Here is a 22071-nt window from a genome sequence, read left to right as displayed (position 1 = left end):
CGTCCCCACACGGTGGACACAAGTGAGCTCAAGCTTGTCACCCAGAGCCCCGCTGCCCCCACTCAAGCAGGTGAGGCTCAGGCTCAACCTGTGTGCAGAGCGGAGCCCTGGGCTCCTGCCGGGCATAAACTGCCCAGGCCTGCTGAGCGGCCGTGCTGAACGACACTGCCTTCCTTTCAGACGGGGAAACCCTTTGCATCTGTGCAGCGAGCGATTTAAGAAGATCCAAAAGCTCTGGCACCAGCACAGCATCACGGAGGAGATCGGCCACGCGCAGGAGGCGAACCAGACCCTGTTTGGCATTGACTGGCAGCATCTGTAGTCGCTTTGCCACCAAATATGAACTTGAGTTTTGTAACCTGGTCGGCTTTTTAAGGAAGAAAGTGGGAAATAGTTCTGCTGAATTTTGAAATAAATTCTTTATTTAAGTTTTCCTTCCCAGTTTTATTTTTGTAGTTTTGGCTCCAGGAACTGATGAAAATCGTCTTCCACCGCCAGACTTTCCAGGACTGTTGCTGTGTCCCTCGCAGGTCACAGTCAGGTCTTAGGATCCACCGAGGACCTGCCTCCCTGGCCGGGAGCTCAGCCCCTGCAGGAGCACCTATGGTGCCTAGCACTGAGCGGGGGAAGCAGGAGCTGCATCTGGGACCCGCGGGGTCATACTTCCTGGCTGCGCTCTGCAACGGCCTGGGGACCGGGTGGGTGTCCCCCACTGCCCGGAGTCTACCTCTGAGAACAAAGCACCAATCTGGAAGGCCGAAGGCAGGAGCTGCTCCTGCACAGAGGGAAGCCCAGAGGCAGGCGCGCTTTCCTGGGGCGCCTTCCCAGAGCTGCTTCTGGGTTTTTTGTGTTCTTCTTTTGGGCAGGACTTTCGACTTGGAGAGAACTCACTACAAGGGCTTTTTGAAAACTTTTAAAAATCTCCTATTTTTCAGGTAGTAACACTCCTCTGTTCTCCCCAAGGCTAGATGAGAGAGAGCACATCCAGGGTCAGACGCTAGCAAAAATGAGCAGGGGAGAGCTTGGCGCTGTGTGTGCCGGCCGCCCCACCAGCCCTTCCCGGAGCGGAGGGACCGCCGCTTGGGACATGGGTGCAGTCTGTAGCCGGGCTTCCTGATCTTTTCAACTATAACTGTTCTTACTAAGAGGTGCCTTCCTAGAACGATAGCCACTTAGTAAAAGAGCTTCCAACTGACAGTTCCCGGCCTTCCCGCTTGCTGTGTGTGGCAGAGGCCTGAGCTCTGCTGCAGGGCAGTGGGGATCCTGCACCTCTGCAGGAGGCTGCCGAGTTTTAACTGACGCCAGTCACCCTCTGACTCAGATTCCATTAATCCCTTTTCCACCTTGTTTTGCACAACTCTGCCACATCCCCGGGAGCCAGAGCCCCATTTCTGCAAGGTCACGTGTGACTGAACCCGCTCCTAACAGGATGGCCTTAATCAAAGTAACCTTTTGCTTGGGACCAGCTCACAAAGCTAGGAGGAGACCCAACAGGAAGAAACGCAGGTTAGAATCCACATCTATGTCATTCTTGAATTTTTTTCTAGCCTTTTTTCCATTTCCACAATCTGAGCTGTGGAAAGAATAATTAATGTTTATTTTGATACAGTGTCTTAGCTTTTGAGTTCAGCTTCTCTGGGCTTTTCTCTATACATTTACCATGCTTAAAATCATGAGGGCAAGTTTTTCCCCTAAGTGGGTGACAAACATGGTCACCAAATCCAACTGTGCCTGCTTCAGGCCCGACCACCTGGAGGCCTGGAGGCAGCGGAAGGTGCCCCTGGAGCACACTCCCCAGGGAAGTGGAGTCCGGGAGAAGATGGGGCTGTGAGGCTCACACCAGTGATTTCCTGGGGTTAACTTGGCGGTCTCCCCTCCCTAAGGAAGCAATTCATCCTGCATGTTTTCTTCATTGTAGAAATGTTTATATAATGTGCTTTCCATATCAGGGAAAATCATGTCTGTTTAATAATTGGCTCCACCTTTAATATCTATGGACAACTTGGAAAATTTGGAATGTACCATATGTAAAAAGTTTGAAGAAATCTGAATAAATACTTCAGGTGTTGACATTACTTTGGGTTGGCCTACATTTCCCTGTTCTGTTCCACCCTTCCGTGCCCAGCAGTGCTCCCTGTGTCACCTTGCCACAAAAATGGGACACCTGTATTAGTGTGAAGCTTAAGGGGCTTATATTATTAGGGTCAGTTATGCGCACCCCCCCCCCCCGCAAGCCATGTTGACCTTCCCAGAGAAAGCTTAGTCATGATTTGAGCGGATTAAATTTCATGTTCGCTGTCCGCCACAGCCATGTCTCACATCCCCGGCACACAAGGCACCCTGAGACTGGCCACACACTTCCTGCTTTGGCCTGGTAGGAAGGAAGCCGTGTTTTATATGCTGGCCTGTGAGAGCTCTGCTGTCCTTTTCAGAATCTCCTTAGAAGGAAACCAGCTTCCTGAGACAGCACCTTGCACATGAAATGGCCTCTGTAGCTCAGGCTGACCTCACACTGGCAGCGATCCTCCCGCCTCAGCCTCCTAAGTGCTAGCATTACAGGTGTGCACCACCACATCCAGCTTCCTACCCTCGTCCCCACTTGCAGGACTCATTAAGCCCCTGACACACTCCTCGCTCCATCTTTTGTAAGCCAGGTTTATTGCACTGTATATTTAAACTAAGATTAGCCATTTGGAAGTACAGTTATACTTAAATGTATATGGTTTAACAATCGAGAAATAAAACGGTTCCATCACCCCAGATAATTCCTTTGTGTCCCCTCCCCCCCAGCTGCTCCTGCTGCCCACACCCCAGTCACCACTGCTCTGTCCCTGTGACTTCTGAGCGTCACATGGCAGCCTTTTGGGTCTGCCGCTGAGAAGGCTGCCGGCCACTGGCCCACCGTCCAGCTCTGCCATTGCCTTGGGAAGGGCATTTGGAGGCCCTGCACTCGCGTGTGGGTTTTGTGTGGACCGAACTCGATAGCTAGCTGTTCCTTGGTGCCCCGCTCTGCGGCACCCTGAGCATGTCTGCCATGTGCCGACTGCCATGCGCCCAGCCTGCTCTGAGGGACGGGATCAAATCCCACTGGCACAAAGGACAGTGTGTGCACCTGGGGACCTGAGGGGCACCCCGCCCTCCCCCAGACACTCCTGTTCTTGACGCCTGCTGTGGAGCTGTTTTAACCAGGCATGGGGGCCGGGTCCTGGCCGGCTTGTTCCACCTCTGCCCCAGCTAAGCTGCAAACCTGCTGGCCTGTTATGGCCAGTGCCCCTGTGAGGCAGGGCAGGGAGTGTGCCAAGCCTGCCACTGATCTATTAGCCATGTCAAGGTTGCTCAGGGTTTCCTTGCCATGCCAAGCAGCTCAGCCCTGGGCTTGCAGGGTGATTTAAAGGCTTTGCGTTCTAGGGCACCTGTGTAATTGCCTCTTGCTCTGTGGGGTGAGAGTCTAAAAGCAAAAGTCCTAAGACCCTGTCCCTGCCGCCTAGCACCACCCCAGAGCTAGGCCAGCAGAAGTGTACTGCCGAGGCTGCAGGGGTGGCTCGGGTAGCACTCACTTAGCACGTGAGGCCCTGGGTTCCATTCCCAGCTCAGAGAGAGAAACAGGAAGTTAAACGCAGCTCTGAATAAAACCAGGTATAGTGGTACGCACCTATAAGCCCAGCACTCGGGAGGCTGAGGCAGGAGAGGATCACTGCAAATTACAGACCAGCCTAGGCTACAAAGCGAGCTCAAGGCCGGGTTGGGACCATTTGTTCTTGCAGGCAGGAGACGTGAGCAGTGGCAAGAGGAGAGCCCCCTGGGGCTGGTGTCCACACACTGGCTGCAGTGACCCGTGCTGTGGGGTGGGCAGACAGCCAATAAGCAAGCGTTCGTGCAATATCATTTTTAATATCTTACACAGCTGTTGTGACAGCACAGTCTCGCATGTGGCCTAGAACAGCACCTCTGTGGGTTTTCAGCCCTCCGGAGACAGCGGGGTCTCTGGGGCCCTCACTGTAGATGGCCAGCGCGTGAACGGTTCCTGGGTCTCAGGGGCATCAGGCCTAAACTGCACTGGGACCAGAGCCTGGCAGGCTCTCATTCCTCTTTGTCTGGTTGTCAGTGTGGGAAAATCAGAGGCAAGAAGGTGCCCTGGGCAGTACCACATCTCAGTCTCACTGTCCCTGCCGGGAAGCTTTTAAGTCAGCAGGGAGCCCCGCCCACCGCCCAGCCCATAGTAACCTGATCCCAGCACGTGTTTACAGGAGCACAGACTTCTGTCTTCTGCCTCCCAGCTTCTGTCTCCAGCCAGGCAGGGCGGGCTGCCTTGAATGTTCCTCTAATTAACTCATGGTGCAGGCCCGTCCTGCTCCCCCTGGTGAAATGGTGCTCCTTTACCTGAACCCTGCTTCAGAAAGAAAGAGGTCGTCATCTCAATGAATCCCCTTTGAGGCCAGGCGTGGTGGCCTATGTCTGTGATCCCAGCTACTCGGGAGGCTGAGGCAGAAGGATCACAAGTTCCAGGCCAGCATGAGGGTGGGACCAGGTGCGGCCCCAAGAGGAAGGTGCGTCCTGAGCAAGCCAGGTCTCATTCAATCGCATCGGGAGTCGGTCAACCCACCCTACGTGTGCCACATGCTTCGAGGGACCCTACACTTTATATCGCACCTCCGAGAGGAGGTCGTGAGGGGCTGTTTCCAGCTGCAGCCTTAGGGAGTCAGACGTGCAGTTGGGCGAGGAGGGGCCGCATTGCCTGGAGTCCACTACTCAGTGTTTGGGAGGGGACAGGTCCCATCAGCCGGCCTCGGCGGCCTGGCCCGCGTCCGCGCCCTCCGCTTCCACCTGGTTGCCCTTGCCCAGCTTTTTCAGGCTCTCCAGGAAAGCCTTCCAGGTCTCGGGCACGCTCTGCTCCAGCAGCCAGCCCTCGCTCTCACACTCCGGGTCCTCGGGGTTGGATACGCCCTCCAGCGCCGTGTGCACGTAGCGCAGCCCGACGGTGATGGCCACCTGCAGGACAGGACGGGACCAGGAGGGAGGCAGGTGGGCAGGCAGGGACCAGGCCCGCCCCAGCCCGTGCCTCCTGGTAAGGGTTCAGGGGTGTAAACAGGAGCCGTGGAGTGTGGCCCTGCCTGTCTCAGCCTCCCCGGGCTTCGGTGAGTTCCCCCTGCCCATTCTCTCCCCACGCTGGCCCTTAACCCCTCCTGCGCCCCCTGCCTAGGACAGTTGTCTCTGTCTTTGCCCCGCTGAGCTGCCGGCCATGCCCCCGCCCTCCCCTCCTCCCATTCCCCTTCCTGGGGCTCTAATCTCGGGTTCCTTCTCCCCCGCTGCCCCGCCCCTCATTCCCAGCACGTTTTGGCTGCTGGTAACTTTGTTGAATAGGCTTTAAAAATCACCTCCTAGCCAGGGCTGGTGGTGCACACCTGTAATCTCTTCACTCCGGGAGGCTGAGGCAGAAAGATTGCAAATTCAAGCCCAGCCTGAGCAATGTAGTGAGACCCCAAAACAAAATTTTCTAAAAAGAGCTAGAAATGTAGTTCAGTGTGAAAGCTCTGGGTTCGATCCCCAGTATTGCTAAAGAAAAAAAAAAAGAAAGAAAGAAAGAAAGAAAAGTCGCCTCTTTCCTGCAGTCTCATGTGTGGGTTTTCTGTAGCTGTTATTTTATTGGCCTGCTGGGAATGGGGGGCCGTGATGGGCCACTGGATTTGTATCCTAGCATTCACTGTGAAGCAGCACCTAGGTCCTCTGGTCTGTGGTGCCTCAGTAGGCGTGGAACCCAGGGTCCCAGAGGAAGTAGCCCCTGATGTTAGTGACTGATAGAGCGCTAGGCTCTGTTTTTATCAATTGCCAGTTTAAACAGATAAAGAAGGAGCTAAGGCCAGCTCCTGCCTAACAAACACAAGGTCCTGAGTTCGATTCCCAGTACCCATAAATAAATGGATAAAGATGTGGGGTTTTTATTCAATGGTGTACTACTCTGCCTTAACGAAGGATAAACTTCTGGGGTTCCTAGCTAAATAGATGCACCTTGAGACCGTACTGTTAAGTGGCGCATGTGTGTAGCTAATGCATTGTTCCTCTGGGGCTAGAAACCAAAAGAGTAAGTAAAGATCAATTGCAAATGTAATGATGTATTTTCCACTGGAAAAAGTCTCCTCTCCCGGCACACCAAGCCCTCATGGCACCCCCTCCGGTACCCCTGCCTTCCTATTAACTCTGATTAACTCTGCCCTTCATTTTGGCTCACAAGTCTGATGTCATCTGCCACCATGTGCCTGTCACAGGTCTGCCCACTACAGCTTAGAGGAGCAGTCAGGCGTTTAGACTCCCTGTCCCTGGCAAGATGGCCCCATCTCATTCGATCACCTGTTCCGAGGTGTCAAGGTGAGAGGCAGGGATGACACTCAGCCCCAGTGCTGTTCCCCGCTCCCCGTGCTGGGTTGGGGTCCTGTTCTCCAGTCTCCTAGCAATGAGCTGCTCTCCCACCCCTCAGCCCCAGACTCTGCCGCACAGAGCACCGCCCACGGGACACAGTGTCTGCCGGGACATCAGAGAAGCTTCCAGGCACAAAACAGCCACCTCTCCTTGGGCGTGGGTGTGGCACACCCTGGGAGCGGCCAGGGCCTGGGTCCCTCCACCTTGACTCCAGGTCGCTCCCACACCCTGGTTCAGCACCTAGAACAGCGCCCGGACGCCCTGTTGCTGAATTCCCTGCCAGATCCCTGAATAATTCGGTGCATACCTGGCTAGCTAGGGCCAGGCTCCAGAGCTGCAGGAGGGAGGTGAAGCCTTACGGAGGAGATGGGGTGAACCTGAAGATGATCGAGGTTGCCATGGAAGTTCCTGAGCAACCAGTGTGCATATTGCTATGCAGAGAGTCCCCACCCAGAGCTCGGGACTGTCTTCCCCACCCCAACAGACAGTGAGACCTGCTGGGACAAAGGAGCAGAAACACAGCACCAGGGCGGGACAGGGAGGGACAGGGAGGGAGAGGTGTTCTCTGGGTTGATGGAAATGTTCAGGACTAGAGAGAGGTGGCGGTCCTGTGACTGTCCCAAGTGCCACTGAATTGCATACTTTCAAATGGTGACTGAAGAGACTGTTTTTATAAGTGGAGACCCTGGAGCCCTGCCTGGCGCTCTGTCCTATTCTCCCCGCCACACCCCAGGGGCTCCCTCTGCCCATCACCAGTGGGCCTACCTCCAGGAGCCACACGAGCAGCGTGGCGATGCCCATGGAGTTCATGAGGCTCCTGTAGTAGCCCAGCAGGGCGTCCCTGCAGCCCCGCAGCCAGAGGTTGAGCTCCTCGGTCTGGTGGTCGTAGCTGTAGTGTGCGGAGTTGTTGGTGAGCTGGTACTGGATGCAGGGCCGCGGCGAGCTGGGGTTGCAGCAGCTGAAGGGCACCCCGTCCACCAGGTACCGCCCGTCCACGTTGCTCTTGATGCGGCTGCAGGGGAACAGACAGCCTGACCCCGGCTCTGGGGCTGCTTCCTGCGGCTGGAAACCTGCACCCCACACATTCACACATTCACCCACTCTTTTGTTCATTCATTCCCTTGCTGTGCACCCACCACGTGCCACCCCAGTGCTGGGCGTGACTCTTGACCCTGCCTTCCTAGGGCTCATCTCCTACATGGCAGGCCAGAGCACCACCAGCCCCTCTGTGGCTGGTGGGAAACCAGGTGACAGCGGCACTCAGTGCTGTCAGAGTTTGGGCCCAGCCCCTCACCTATGCAGCCTCCTCCCCAGCCTCCTTCCCTTCCAGGATGGAGACACCCAGCTGCTTGGGTTACCAGTCCACAGGGAGGCTCCCGGCAGGTTTGCATTGCTCTGTGTGTGTGTGTTTTTTTGTTTTTGTGTGTGTGTGTGTGTGTGTTTTTTTTTTTGGTCTTTTTCGTTTTTATCGGTACCAGGGATCGAACTCACGACTGCCTGCTTGCAAGGCAGGCGCTTATGCCGCTGAGCTAAATCCCCAGCCTCTGTGTGTGTTTTTTAGAGCAGATTCTACATCACAAGGTTCAGAATGCAAAAGGCACTTTACACTGGCAGGTCTCCCGGGCCTGCCCACAGCCATCCTGGGTGCCTCAGGGGTAAAATCCATCTGTCCACACACCTGACGCCCACAGCTCTGTCTACTGAGAGAGCTGCCATGGAGCCCCACATTACTCAAGAGTGGCAGACTTGGCTGGGGATTTAGCTCAGTGGCATAAGTACCTGCCTTGCAAGTGTATGGTCGTGAGTTCAATCCCTGGTACCGATAAAAAAGAAAAAGACAAAACAAAACAAAACAAAAAAAAGAGTGGCAGACTTTTACCACACAGGGTAGAATGGGTGTTGGTGTTGTTGTGCAAAAGAAACTGTTTCACACTTGCAAATACAGAAATGTTTCGTGCTCCTCCCACAGATGTGAATGCTTAATGCACCTGGCTGCTTCTTCTGTGGGCCAGCGGGAATTCAGTAGGAGTATCTTGGTAGACAGGGAGCATAAATCTTTATGCACTGTAGCCAGTGTGCAATATGGTGCAGTTGTTACATGCTTGTCAATAAAACCATCAGTGTATAAAAAAGGAGAGCCAGGATTGGTGGTATGACCTATAATCCCAGCACTCGGGAGGCTGAGACAGGAGGATCACTGTGAGTTTGAGGCTAACCTAGGCTGCATGATGAATTCAAGGCCAGCATGAACTATGTAAGGAGACCCTGTCTTTAAAAAAAGAAAAAGATACATATATATATATATATATATATATATGAAAAAAATTATTTTCAGCAATATTCCTGGACATGGTAATTACACTCTTAAAAAGCTGTCGATGTTTAGCTTCTAAATATAATCACTTGTTTGTCTGTTTGAGACAGGGTCTTGCTATATAGTTCAGGCTGGCCTTGAACTCACTATGGGAAGCTGGCTTCAGACTCATGGTGATCCTCCTGCCTCATCCTGGGTGCTGGTGCATGCACCCAGCTCTATAATCGCTTCAGTGCCAAACAAGTCCCCCTCCTTGTCTCTCAGCCTCCAGGCCTGGCCCCTGGGGCCAGCTCTGCCTGTCCTTCGAGGGAGACTCAGCAAATGCTCCATACACCAGGGCGGTGCCCGGGGTGATATCCAACATTGCTTAAGGAGGCCTGTGGCCCTGACTGTGGGGTTCTGTCCCGTCTCCTTCCGGTCTCTCTCACACTCTGGTAAATACAAATCGACACAGTCCGGTGTGTGCTGGGACCGCACCTCCTCAGGTTCTAGAAGAGGCGTGACCTTCCCAGATCCCTGCCACATCTCCCCTTGGGGGCTGTCCAGTCAACCCTGAACTGGACATGCTCAGGAGAGCTGCCCCCGTGGCCACACTTCCCTGGGCCCAACTTCCAATCTTTGCCAACCTGACAGGTACAGGAGTTTCTTTAATTTTCATTTTTCTCATCGTGGGCATCTTGGCCAGTTCAAGCCACTGCAGTTCCTTTTCTGAGAACTGCCTGATGGTTTCCATCCTGGTGACTGATACTCCAGGGAGGCTGCCTGTAACAGCCTGGGTTTCAATGACCGTGTGTCTACGCACCCCGCATCCCGACTTCTACTTGTCAGGTAGAACCCACCATCTAGAGAACAGGTGGCCTTTGCTGGCACAGATGTTTAAGGTGGGAACAAGAGCCAGGCCACATGTGACCAGCTCCACCCTCTGGACAAGCTCCCTCAGGGCTCCCTGCCACAGCATCCTTGTCTAAGACATGGGAAAGGATTTGTGTTGGGTGGAGGCCACCTGGCAGCCACAGGGGCAGCAGGAGCCAGCACTCACATCAGATGGTGAGCAGGGTATCACAGGGGCACAGTCACCCCGAAGAGATTGGCTTTAGTTCCTCAAGGGCAAACTGGGGCCCAGTTCTCTGCCTGCAGCAGGCAAATGCTGGGCCCGCCCAAGGGCTGTTTGAGGTCCGGCTTTGCCCATCTGTTCAGGGAAGCATCCTGGCTCCCTGCTAGCCGGGTCCCCAGGAACAGGTAGGTAGATGACAGGAGGGGAGCACAGCCTGGGGTGGGGCTTCAGCTCGGGCTGCCACTCCCCTCTGGGCCGGCAGCCCTGGGCACAGGGAGCAGAGAGTAGATGGGGTGCTCCTCTCTCCACCCTGAGACTTTCCTAGGGCAGGCAGTCTGAGGGCTCCAGTGCCGTCCTCCCCTCATCCTTGCTAGCTTTGGGATGTCCCTTGAGTTCCCTAAAACTGATTGTGAGCCTGAATGGTGACCTCTGTGGCCCCATGTGGGGCCGCTGTGACCCTCTCTCCCCTGAGGTAACACCGGTGTGCTCCCTGCACCCCCAGAAAGTGCCAGCTCCCTCCACTTGGAGCCACAGTGACTGTGCCCCAGAGGAGGAAAGGGGACCCTGCCTGGGGCCACACAGGAAGTGGAAGGCAGCTGAAGGCCCCCTCACGTTGGCCACGTCTGGAGGGTGAGAGGTGAGTGTTCCCTCAGGTCTCCTGGCAGCCCTGGCACTCTCTGGGTGTCCTTCAGCTGAGGTGGAGCCTGCACAGCAGCCTCCCCGATGGACCTCAGCAGGAGAGTCACCCTGCTGGTCCCCACCCCATGGGGCAGGGCTGTGTCCCCTCAGACCAGGCCCCCGAGGATGTGGACGAGGATGAGCCCCTGTCTCCTCTTGTGTCTCACCTCACCACTTGCATGATTTTATGCCTAGTGGCCGCTCACTCAGGAATCCTGAAAGCACAACTGAGGGCCAGGACGCTGCCTGCCCAGCACGGGCGTGACCCTGGGCTCATCTCCAGCCCCAGGTAAAAACAAGAAAGAGAAATACCAAGCACTGGGCATCACTGCTAACACGGATGGGGCCAGCGACCTGTGTGTCCCCTCCTGCGCCTCTGCTCCTCCCCGCTGACTGCCACAAGTCCTTCCTTACTATCCTTACTACTGACAATGATTCGCTTGCTGAGTTATGTTTGCTCCCCCATGAAAGCTCAGATTTGCCACTCTGCCTGAGCACTGTGTGACTTGGGCCTGGAGACTGTCCTGAAATGGGCTTTATCTTAACTGAGATCCAAGCAGCCCTGGGGACCCCAAGCAGAGCCTAGCTGGCAGCCTGGGCACGCCGTGTGATATAAATAGCCAGCTAAGGCGCTTCCCTGTCAGCTTTGTCCTAAGAGGTCAGCAAGCCTTAATCTGAGCAGCTGTAGTAAACAAGGTGACTCTTGGGACAGGTTCACAGGCTCAAACAGCCGGCAGCACAGCATGCCTGCCATCCAGGGTTCCAGCCACCTGTGACCAGCTCTCTGTCCCAGGGCATCCTCCCCCTAGAGAATGTGAGGCTCCCCTCAGCAATTTGCTGGCATGTCCCATTTTGGGGGGGAAGGAAAATTCCTTCTAGAAAGATCTTGGTGGTGACAACCCTGCTGCCTCCCTGTGTGCTCCTGGCCTCATCTCTGCCCTCTGAATCCTGGCCCGGAAGGCTGAGGGGCTCCGTGGTAGAGCAGGGAGGGTGAACCTCTGGGTTCCACACTGGTGCCAAAAAACCCCAACAAAACAAAGAAGAATCCCAGCCTCAGGCTGCTGCAGAGCAGACCCACAAGCTGAGTGGTCCCCACTGCTCAGCCCTCCTCATCTCCAAAGATGAGCTCCTTGTGTGTTTTTCAGGGGAGGTCATCTGGGAGCCAGCTCTGCTGAGTGCAATTACTAACCCTCCTAAAGGAAGCTGTTCAGATGTGAACAGGGAGCATCTTAGATGCCCCTGTCGTGGAGGAGGAGGGAAGCACCCCAACAAGTCCTCACTTTCCTCCCAGCTGCTCAGAGCTGGCCCTGGAGCTGGCCCTGGAGCTGGCCCTGGGGCAAACACCACTCCCAGAGTCTCCAGCCTTTCCCAGGAAGCAGGCTGCCTACAGGCATGGGCACTACCCCCCACCACCAGGGCACAGGTGGAAAAGTCTGTGGGATGTGGTGGTGACGTGATTCCTGACGACCCTAGGACTCTGCAAAGGAGCAAGCTGTGTCTGCAGCTCGGCTCTGTGAAAAGTGGAAGCCAGCAGCTACATTTCTTTCCTGGAAATTTAGCCCACGGGAAATGAGAGATTGAGAGCTTTGAGAAAGGACCAGATAAAAGCAGACAACTACAGGCCCAAGTGTGGACAGCTGCGTCCTGTGCGGTGCACAATCATTAAACCTCACCTCGAACCTGACTCAAATGTTACCCGGCCAGCTGATGGCGTGCAGCTGCGCTTACACCGCGGTTCCTGTGTTAGATAAATGCCAACCAGACAGGAGTGAAACTCGGGAAAATTAAAGCCATTCACCAGTGATGGGCCAGAATCCGACCTGCATTTCATCGCCTGCTTTTACCCCTCTTAATGGTGTCCTTTGTAAAGGGTGGGTGTTAAAACACAGAAATTCTTCTCCAAGCCCATGGGGTTTGGATAATTTTACTCCGCAGGTTGGTAGGGGCATTGAGGTAAACTTGTTTAAGCTAAGTGTTTGCCTGAAAATTTGGATTCCTTGGTCATTAGGAGGCGAGTGACCTCAATCATTTCTCCCCTCTGGAACAGAAAGGGGCTGGGGGTCACAGGGTGATTTGTGCATCTCTCCAAAGACTGACAGGAAAGAATCTGACGTGACAATCAGAGATCATGACAGGGCTCGAGTCTCGCCCCCTGGAGCTTGCCCCGCTGGGGTGCGTATGTCAATGGCACCTCTTTGTCCTGTCCCTGTGGACTGCCACCCAGGAAGGGCAGTGCTTTACAATCCTCTCCTGGGCCGGGGATTTATGGGAGTAATCTCCCCCCGCAGAGCAAACGCAGTGCCCGCTGCGACCTTCACTCCCACTACCCAGCCACCCGTGGGGCGGCTAAGCCATCTGGGGCTCCGAGATGCCTGGGCTTTGTCCATGTCCTGCTGCTTGAGTGGCCTGGGCCTCAAGGTCCAATTCCTACCAACTTGCCAGACTTAGAGGGAATCAGGCACTCTAATGCCAGCCAGGAGAGGGTAGTGCTGGAGAGAAAGCAGGGTGAAGGTGACCCTGGCTGCCCTGTCCCTAGATCGACAGACCATGACCCGTGCTGAAATTCCTGCCTATGGCCTCCGCGGGATTCTATTTGCACATGTGCCAGGGACACCTTAGAAACCCTATGTCGAGTTGCACAATCATCGTGTGGGAGTAAACACCACCAGGCCCTCCATGAGCTCCTGCTACGTACCAGGCTCTAGGTGGGACAGGAGGTAAAAGCCATGGTCATCCACCCCAGTGCCTTCATTTGAGGGATGGGCGAGCCAAGGTCAGCCCCAGGTCAAAGCTACTGACCACAGCCAGCCTGAAGCCCAGAGCTGCCTGTCCTGGGCCCATGCCCCATGTGCACAGGAACAATGGAATAGGCTGGAGCCCACCCTGTCCAAGGACAGAGACCTCGAGTGCGGGGGGACACTGAGTCAAGGAGATGCAAAACCAGGGAATTAAGCAAGAAACTTAAACCTCTGGGATGGAACCCACCTCCTTTGAATGCAGCAAGCCCCAGAGGATGTCTCAGAGCTGCTTAAACAACTGGACACCTTCCCCCCGCCTCAGCTAAATGTCAGGTTGGGCCACAGGAGCTTGCCTCTCTGATGGGCCTTCATACGATCCAACCCGAGTCCCCTCCCAGACGCAGGGACGAGTTATACACCCACGATGAGGGGAGGCCCTGGATGGGCTGGGAGGCGGAGGCCGGGGCCTCTGTGTCCCCAGATAGCTCCAACCCAACCCACTCACTCTTTGACTTCTTTGGAGGAGAAGTCCAGGTAGCGGTTGCTGATCCACTGAATCTCGAACCAGTCCCGGAAGCCGCTGTCCCCGCAGCACTGAAACTCGATCTGCAGCATGTCGATGGTCTTCTTCATGAAGCAGCGGCCTGGCGTGTCCGTGTCCCGGTAGTATTTCATGCCCCTCCTGAGCCCGTGGGCCAGCGTGCTCTCCAGCGAGCCCCACGGCAGGAAGCAGCAGAGGGCCACCAGGAAGAGGACGACATTGAAGAGGACACAGACGGCCAGGTAGGGCTTCAGCCAGGGCTTCCACTTGGCGAACTTGGCGGGGTCCAGGGAGTCGTAGCAGATCTTGCCAGCCAGGGAGTTGAAGACGCAGGACAGCAGTCCCACCCCGATCAGGGAGTTGGGCACAAAGTGGCTCTCGGCGTTGTTCATCACCTCGCTCCTCTTCCGGAGCTCGATCTTCAGGAAGAGCCCCATGCTGAAGATGACGATGCCGGCCAACACAGAGAGCCAGTTCATGAGCCAGAGCCCCTGTGCCAACTTGACCCGCTTCTTCTGGTCAAACTTAACTTTGAGCAGCGCCATGCTTGCCCAGTGTGGTCCAGCAGCGTCACACAGCACGGTCCCCTCCGGACCCAGGCAACTCGGGGGGCTGAACACTCAGGGCCACCGGAAGGGCACAGACAGCCTGCACTGCAGGGGGCTCCTCTGGGGGGTGCCCATGTCGGGCGCCTGCCTGGGATCCCGTTGAACTCAGAAGCAGTGGCAGGAGCTGGTCCCTAGTGTCGATTGTGCAGCTCCCTTCCCAGCCAAGCAGGGACAGCTGAGCGCTGCAGATTAAAAGTGGGATCCTTGGGACACCTTGCTAATCTCTTTAGCCAGGTTCATCCCATTAGATAAAGCCGTGCCAGGCACATAAGAGGAGCCAAAGGAGCCTCGGCGGCATACTGCCAGGCAGAGAGCTCTGGGTTCAGCTTGGAGAGTGGGGAGCAAAATGGGGCAACTGGCCAGAGGCTGGGCTGAGCCTGGAGGGCTGGCCAGGGTCAGGGCTGCAACTTTCTGTGGGACAAAATGCATTGTGATCCAAGTTAAAAAAAGAAATGGCAGATTGTGACCAAATATTTGCAACATGCACAAAAAAAGGAGAATATGCACAGAGGTCTAAACTCCCCTAAATGCCCAATTAAAAAGCAACAGATAGAAATAAATAAATAAAATAAAAAACTTTTTTAAAGCGGGGGGCTGGGGATTTAGCTCAGCAGCATAAGCACAAAAAGCAACAGACCTCACGAGCAGCTCTGTAGGAGAAGCCCTTGTCCAGCATGGGGGAGGCCCTGGGTTCCGCCAAAGCGCGCACACACACACACAGCTGGAAAGGTGGTGCACACCTAGGAGATTGAAGCAGGAAGATCACAAGTTTGAGGCTAGGCTGCAACTTAGTGAGATCATGTCTCCAAAAATCAGAAAGAAAAAAAAAAAAAAAGAAAGAAAAGAAAAAGAAGAGATGCGGCTCAGTACCAAGGGTCTAGGTTCAAACCCCCGTGCCACTAGATAAATAAAGAGGCAAAAGTCAGAACAGGAAATGCGTAATAAGGAAATCTGGAGCATCTATTTAACAATTTAGAAAAGCAGTATATGCAGAGAAATTCAAATTAAAACCCCACTTAAAAAAATATTTTGAAGCTGGGTGTGGTGGTGCATACCTATCATCCCAGTACTGGAGATGCTGAGGCAGGAGGATCGCTGTGGGTTTGAGACCAGCCTGGGCTACAGAGTGAGTTCAAGGCCAGTCTGAACTGCATAGTGAGACCCTGTCTCAAAAAGACCAAAAAAACAAAAAAAGACAAAGATAAATCAATAAAGATATAAACAAACAAACTTGATCCGTCAAGTGTTTGATCATCTGCCAAAATTCTGTCCTAGAATATAAATTAAGACAGTGTTTGAGCCGCAGGCACACACTCTTGGTGAGGCTGACACTTTTTAATTAATGGACTATTTCTTAGACCAGTTTTAGATTTACAAAAATAAATTGGGCAGGGCATGCAGAGTTCTAGTGTATCCACCTCCCCGCACCCAGTGCCCACTCGCGGTCACACCCTGCGTTGCCGTGGAGAGTCATGTTCACAGTGCTGTGAGTTTTGTCAACTACACGCTGTGAACGCAATGTGATCGTGTCATACACAATAGTTCACGGCTCTGCCGAGCCGTGGGTTCCACTGAGCCACCCCCAACCTCCCCAGCCTCAGGCGACCACTGTCACCATGGCTTTGCCTCTTCTGGAAGGTTCCATAGTCAGATTCACAGTCGTCACAGGCTGACTTCTTGCCCTACCGTAACCCATTTCCATGTAACAGGGGATAATGTGTCGCAGTTTATCCAGTCACCACTGGAGGATATCTCGGTTGCTTCCAGCATGGGGCAGTTATAAATCAAACTGCTAGGAATATCTCTGTGAGGTTTTTGTGTGAATGTAAGTTCTCAGTTCACTTGGCTTAACATGCAGGAGGGAAATGGCTAGATCACGCAGAAACAGTGTGTTTAGCTTTCCAAAACTGTCTTACCAGTGGGTTCCCCAGCAGCGACCCTGTGGCCACCCACCTTGCCAGCTTTGAGCTGTTCAGTGTCAACCATTCCGTTGGGTGTGCAGGGGTAGCTCCTTACTGTACGTTTGTTTGTTTGGAGACAGGGCCCCACCATGTAGTTCAAGCTGCCTTTGAGTTCACTATGTAGCCCAGGCTGGTCTCAAAGTTGCATCGATCCTCCTGCCTCAGCCTCCTCAGTGCTGGGGTGACAGGCATGCAACGCCCCACTCAGCTTCGGAAGGTACATTTTCACAGCCTTGCAGAGGAGTAATTCATCCGTCTCTGTTGACGTTTAATGCTCACATTACCAATAATCCTGCAGTCCCATCTCTCACAGCAGGCTGTGTGTGAGTAGAGGGGATTTCAAAACAAGCCAGGCTTGTCCTCAGATTCTTGCCTCCTAAAACTGAAAGTTTCCTGACTAAGCAGCCCAGGAGCTCACGTGGCAGTAGATCGAGTCCTTGTTCTGGAACCTCCTTCTCTCCTACCTTGGCTCCATTAGTTCCACCACCCGCACACTCTGCTTCAAGATCCCCAATCCCTAGATTTTTTTTTCCCTAAAAAAAGCAGCGCCGCATTTCTCTAGAGACAGGGGAGCCTCAGAACAAGGCTGGGAGCCGTGAGCCTCTGACCTGTGTCGCAGTCACTGGAGAAAGCAGAGGCCCTTATTCTATGGCCAGCCTGTGTCTAGGCTCCAGTGGGCACCTGCAAAGCTGGGATAGAATTGTCAGGCCACCCGGAGTAACAGTCGTACCCAAGCTTATGGCTCCACCAACAGGAGGCCGCTCTGATCTCAAAGCCTTTCGACCCTTCAACCCCCAGCAGAGACCCTTAAAAAAAAATAAAAAATAAAAATCTGCACGCGCTTCTGGTTTCTAGAATCATTTTGCAAGTTGTAGTTTTCCAAGGGAGGATTGCAGACACCAGAGCTGGTGGAACGCCCCCTCCTGCACAGGCCTCTGCAGACAGCGGCCCGGGAGCATCGTGAGGCTGGCCCAGGGAACCTCCAGGAGGAGCATGATGGGGAAGAGAGAACAGAGGCAGAGACCGAGGAAATACTAGACGAGAGCCTCTTTCTCCTTCAAGTCCCTGTATGCGCCTGTGGGTGCCCCCTGGTGGCCAAAAAGAGAACAGCTTCGGCGGAGACCTCTGTATGGTATCTCTGAGGATGTCAAATTTCCAAGAAAGGTCAAAGAAGAAGAGCAGACACCAGAAATGTCCCTGGCTACAGTTTTCAAGTCTGAATGAAGTCGGGCCATAGTTGAAGAACTCTCAGGGACAGGTGAGCTTCTGAGTAGGATAATGACTCTTTAGTGGACTCTCCTCCTGGACCAATCCAAGTGAGCATGGATATTGTATGTCTGTTTAAAAAGATAATAGTCTGCACTTGGGAGGCTGAGGCAGGAGGATCTCGTCAAGTTCAAGGGGATACATTGTGAGTTCAGGCCCATTTGAGCTACAAAGTGAAACCTTGTCACACACACAAAAAGATAATAGACCAAGTTATGGAATTAGTGCACAGAATTAGGCTGAGTGCTTTTCTTCCTTAGAAATTCCTTTTAATGCAGCAGCTCGGCATGGTGGTGATGCCTATAATCCTAGGTACACTGGAGTCTGAGGCAGAGGATCACAAGTTAAAATCCATCCCGGGAGACTAAGATGACTTCGAGACTTTATCTAAAAATCAAAATAAAAAGGGCAAGGGATAGAACACTTGCTAGCATGCCCTGGGTGGGTTCCTCACAAATGAAAAAACTCATACATGCAGGGAAGTGAAAAGTCCACTTATAAATGTAAGCTTGTGGCCAGGGTTTAGCTCGGTGGCACAAGTGCCTGCCTGGCAAGTGCAAGGCTGCGAGTTTGATTCCCAAGTTGGATAACCCCCTTCCATGATCAATCATAATTAGAGTTTCACTAACATTCATACATATAACTGTAGTTCATTAATGTTTTTATCTTTAAGTATAATTTGACACAGAGAATATATATACATCTTTGTGACAAATAATATATATGTAACAATATATACAATTTGTTGTTATAAATCATAATAATAAACACTCATTCACCATTCAAATATACATCTCCGTTGACTTGCATCTCTGATTCATATTACGTGTTCTCCTCCGTGGACTGAACTATGTCCCCTGCCCTGCATGTTGCAGCCCTAACCCCAGTGTGGGCTGTATTGGGAGAGAAGGTCTATTGGGGGGGGGAGTTAAGTTAAAGGAGACCATGGGAGGGGCCCAGTCCCATGGATTAGTGACCTTATGAGGAGAGGAAGGGAGCAGAGCTCTCCCCAGGGCTGAGGAAAGGTGACCTGAGGACACAGCAAGAACATGACCACCTGCAAGCCAAGAACAGGCCTCCCCAGAAGCCAGCCCTGCCAGGACCTCTGCCTTGGACTTCCATGCTGCAGAACTGAGAAGAGATGAATGAAAAAATAGCCCTGGCTGTGTACTATACTTTTTCCCACTCGGCATGCTTTGAGAGCCCTGCATGCTGTTACACAGTTACGTCTCCTTGTCATGTACTGTTTACACCACACAGGTCGCATGCTCAGACCAGTGGGTGTAGGGCTGCCCTCTAGTATTGTGCTATTTATTTATGATTTATTTATTTCGGCACTGGGGATTGAAGCCTGGGCCTTTATACCAAGCTACATCCCCAGCCCTTTTTATTTTTTCTTTTTGGACAGAATCTCACTAAGTTACCCAGGCTGGTTTTGAACAGATGGGTTACCAATCTCTGTTCCAACTGGAAACGCGATTCCATCGTATTTCCTGGGATTACTGACCTGTTTGAATTTATGCCTACCAGTTTATTTCATGCTTTCTCTTTGTCCCCGTTTTTCTTTGCTTCTTTTTTTCCTCCTCCAGTTTGACGTCTTTACAGTTCACTGACACTATTTGTCCCCATTTCATTTTGCCCTTTACCCCACTCTGTGCCTGGCGAGCTGATTCACACAGTTGGGGCCAACAGCAGACTGAACCCTCACCTTGGAATTTCCATCTGGGGTCGGCCTGTGGGGAGGGTGACCTTTCTCAGATCCTCTGGCTCCTTGCAAGTGGATGTCGACTGATCACAGTGGATGGACTTTTTCCTCAGTCATCAGAGGGGCTCTGAGGAATCACCCATCCAGAAGAGATGGGGACCTCAACTTGCCTGGGGTAGGTTTGCCACCTTTCACCACAGAAAAGCATTTCAGGATGCATCGACGAGGCGCATAGCCTGGTTTTCTAAGAAGGGTTAGAAAAGTAAGAAAGGGGGGAAGGGACTTCAGCTAGCAGAGCAGAAGGGGACACAGTCATCACGGAGAGGATCAGAGTGGCCCATTCAGCAAAGAACAAGACCAGTCCTTGTGAGTTTGCTGGCGCGGGTGAAGGTCTGCTTGGTCACCATCTGGGTCCCCACTGGAAGATGCTCCTGAAGTCCTTAACACTTGAGCGGACAATCTGGTCACCATGATGTGATTGCTTCTGTGTGCTGTGGTCTCGTCTTATGAGGCACTGCTGGAATCTAAGGGAACTACAGATCTAAGGCAATCACGGGGAGACTGGGGTGCTCTTCTGCAGCTGAGTGACCCTGTGTGTCTCTGGTTGTGAAGAGGTGCAGGTGAGATCATGCACCGAAGTACTAACCGTGTATGCCAGCTTTCAAACACGTGCCCCTGAGCAGTGACCACGCCCGTGCACAGAGCTGAGCCCCCAAGGAGCTGCCCTGCCCCCAAGTTTCAAGGTCATGAAGGAGACAGATGGAAAATGAGTCATCTCTGTTCAGCTTTTAGTCACCTCCTCCTACGCATCCATGGGCCTAAGGGAGGAGCCGGAAACAGCTCCCAAGTCCCTGATGGCCTGGTGCTCTTTGTGAATAACAGGCTAGGGGCCTGGAGTCTGCCCTGGGTCCCCACAGTGGTACCAGGACTGCGTGGCTTCCACTGCAGGCTACAACTCTGGTCATGTAGCATTCTCTCCCCCTCCCCCGCCCCTACTCAGCTACCAGTCTCAGTTTTGTTCCTCAGCCAAGCGACAGTACAGGTATTGCCCACAGTTTTGTAAACAGCGCTGGAGCTGTCTTTACATGCAGGAGCAAGGCAGCTGCTCCTACAGGGCCCTGCTTGACGCACGGTGTTTGATGCCATTGCTGCCTGAGAGCTGAGCAGGCAGCACGTAAAGGCACCGTGAGCACCGTGCAGGGACCGCAGGCGAGCACACGGGGCTGTGGGGCTGTCTCAGGCCAACGAGGGCCCGAGAGAGGGGACCTCAGGAGGTTTTAGAGCACGTATGACACACTTGAGAACGAATTAGGTAGCTGCAGAATGATTTGGAAATTGGAGGTTGGAGGCGATTCCCTCCAATTACTGTCACAGGAAGTTAAATATTTTATAGCTATCAGATCGGCGAAGACTCAGAAATCTGATAGCACAGGGCCTCGATAAGGACGTGAAGAAACAGTGCTGTGGGAGGTGGCTTGCGTGCGTGTGAACTGACAACGTCTTAGAAGGCAACGCCGAGGTTAGAGAGATCTTCACCGGCCGTCCCTCCAGCGGGGACAGTCCTGAGTATTCAGCCTACAGATGCAGCTGCCCACAGGCGAACCATTTATGGAGAAGGATATTCACCAGGGCATTTTTCTAGTGGTTGAAGGTTGGACTGGTGGAGGAGCACGGCCCCGTCCGCATCCCAGAGCCCTAGGCAATGAAGAGAAACACAGTGATTCCATCTGTACTTAACACAGAAAGGTCCCCAAGAATAAAGGTCATGACAAGATGCGGTCAAATCAAGATGCGAGTAAGCACACATAGTAGTGATGGCGAACCCCTCAGTGTATTCACTGATACGAACAGCTCACCGTGCCAGGGGTGCCACAGGTTTGCCATCACTGATAGGGTGTGTGGGTTCTATTTGAATCTGGGAAAAAATGGTTATACAGTATTACATAAGAATTTGTAAATGCACAAACCCAACACTGATGGAGAGTGGGGACTGTTCTCCAAAGAGAACCAAAGGGCCTGAGACAATACAGAGATTTAGTTTTTTGCTCTAATTCTTTTGTACTTCTGTGTGGCTTACTATGAGAAGAAAAAAAAAAAACAACATTGTATTGTCTTTTTTTCTTTTTTCTTTTTTTTTTTTTTTAATTTAATTTTTTTTTTTGGTCTTTTTTCGTTTTTATTGGTACCAGGGATCGAACTCACGACTGCCTGCTTGCAAGGCAGGCACTCATGCCGCTGAGCTAAATCTCCAGCCCCTTTTTTTCTTTTTTCTTTTTTCTTTTTTTGTTGTCTTTTTGTTTTTTGAGACAGGCTGCCACTATATAATCCGAGCTGGCCTCCAACTCAGTGATCCTCCTGCCTCAGCCTCTTGAGTGCTGGCATTACACATGAACACCACACCTGGCTCATAATGTCATTTTTTTTTTTCACAATGTCGTTTTAAATCAAACCTCTACTTTTTTTCTCTTGGTACTGAGAATTAAATCCAAGGCCTTTGGGCTAAAACACATCTCCAGTCCCTCTTTATTTTTTATTTTGAGACAGGATTGCCCAGGCTGGACTCAAATCTGTAATCTTCCTGCCTCAGCCTCCCAGAGTGCTGGGCCTGCAGGTATACATCCCACACAGTCATCAAACCTCCACATTGATGTCAGTTCTGACAAACAGACTACCTATAGCTTTCTCAGTAAAATACACACAATTGAGACAGGCTCAACTATAAAGCCTTTATAGTAAAGAACATATTTAAATACTGAGCATAACATTCTGCTTAGTTGTGGGGTGAAAAAATA

The 22071-nt window shown here is 52.8% G+C and overlaps 2 protein-coding genes across 4 annotated transcripts in view; one reads left to right on the top strand and one right to left on the bottom strand.

Annotated features, from left to right (window-relative positions):
* Positions 1-434, top strand: part of Ubr2 (ubiquitin protein ligase E3 component n-recognin 2) — a 98278-nt gene extending 97844 nt beyond the window's left edge. For all 3 annotated transcript variants that reach the window (XM_063238850.1, XM_003473860.5, XM_003473859.5), the window contains exon 47: positions 181-434. In XM_063238850.1, coding sequence (XP_063094920.1) covers positions 181-322 — 142 coding nt within the window. In that variant the 3' untranslated portion in view covers positions 323-434. The remainder of the gene's footprint in view (positions 1-180) is intronic.
* A 3437-nt stretch (positions 435-3871) lies between these two features.
* Prph2 (peripherin 2) lies at positions 3872-14532 on the bottom strand. The gene is made up of 3 exons (XM_003473858.5): positions 13704-14532; positions 7180-7426; positions 3872-4989 (listed from the first exon to the last, which is right to left on the bottom strand). The coding sequence occupies exons 1-3, from the start codon at positions 14282-14284 to the stop codon at positions 4777-4779; spliced, it is 1041 nt and encodes a 346-aa protein (XP_003473906.1). The 5' UTR covers positions 14285-14532; the 3' UTR covers positions 3872-4776.
* Between the last annotated feature and the right edge of the window lie 7539 nt (positions 14533-22071).

This window comes from Cavia porcellus, unplaced genomic scaffold (assembly GCF_034190915.1).
Source record: "Cavia porcellus strain 051 isolate PalLab524CR breed Dunkin Hartley unplaced genomic scaffold, mCavPor4.1 scaffold_28, whole genome shotgun sequence".
Lineage (NCBI taxonomy): Eukaryota > Metazoa > Chordata > Mammalia > Rodentia > Caviidae > Cavia > Cavia porcellus.
The sequence above is the reverse complement of the archived record's forward strand: the minus strand, read 5'-3'. Positions and strand labels throughout refer to the sequence as shown.

Excerpts from the sequence above, each read along its gene's own strand:
- Prph2 (XM_003473858.5), bottom strand. The coding sequence starts at position 14,284 with ATGGCGCTGCTCAAAGTTAAGTTTGACCAGAAGAAGCGGGTCAAGTTG. Across the intron at positions 7,427-13,703 it reads TCCTCCAAAGAAGTCAAAGA|CCGCATCAAGAGCAACGTGG; the intron begins GTGAGTGGGTTG and ends GTTCCCCTGCAG. Across the intron at positions 4,990-7,179 it reads TGCTCGTGTGGCTCCTGGAG|GTGGCCATCACCGTCGGGCT; the intron begins GTAGGCCCACTG and ends CCTGTCCTGCAG.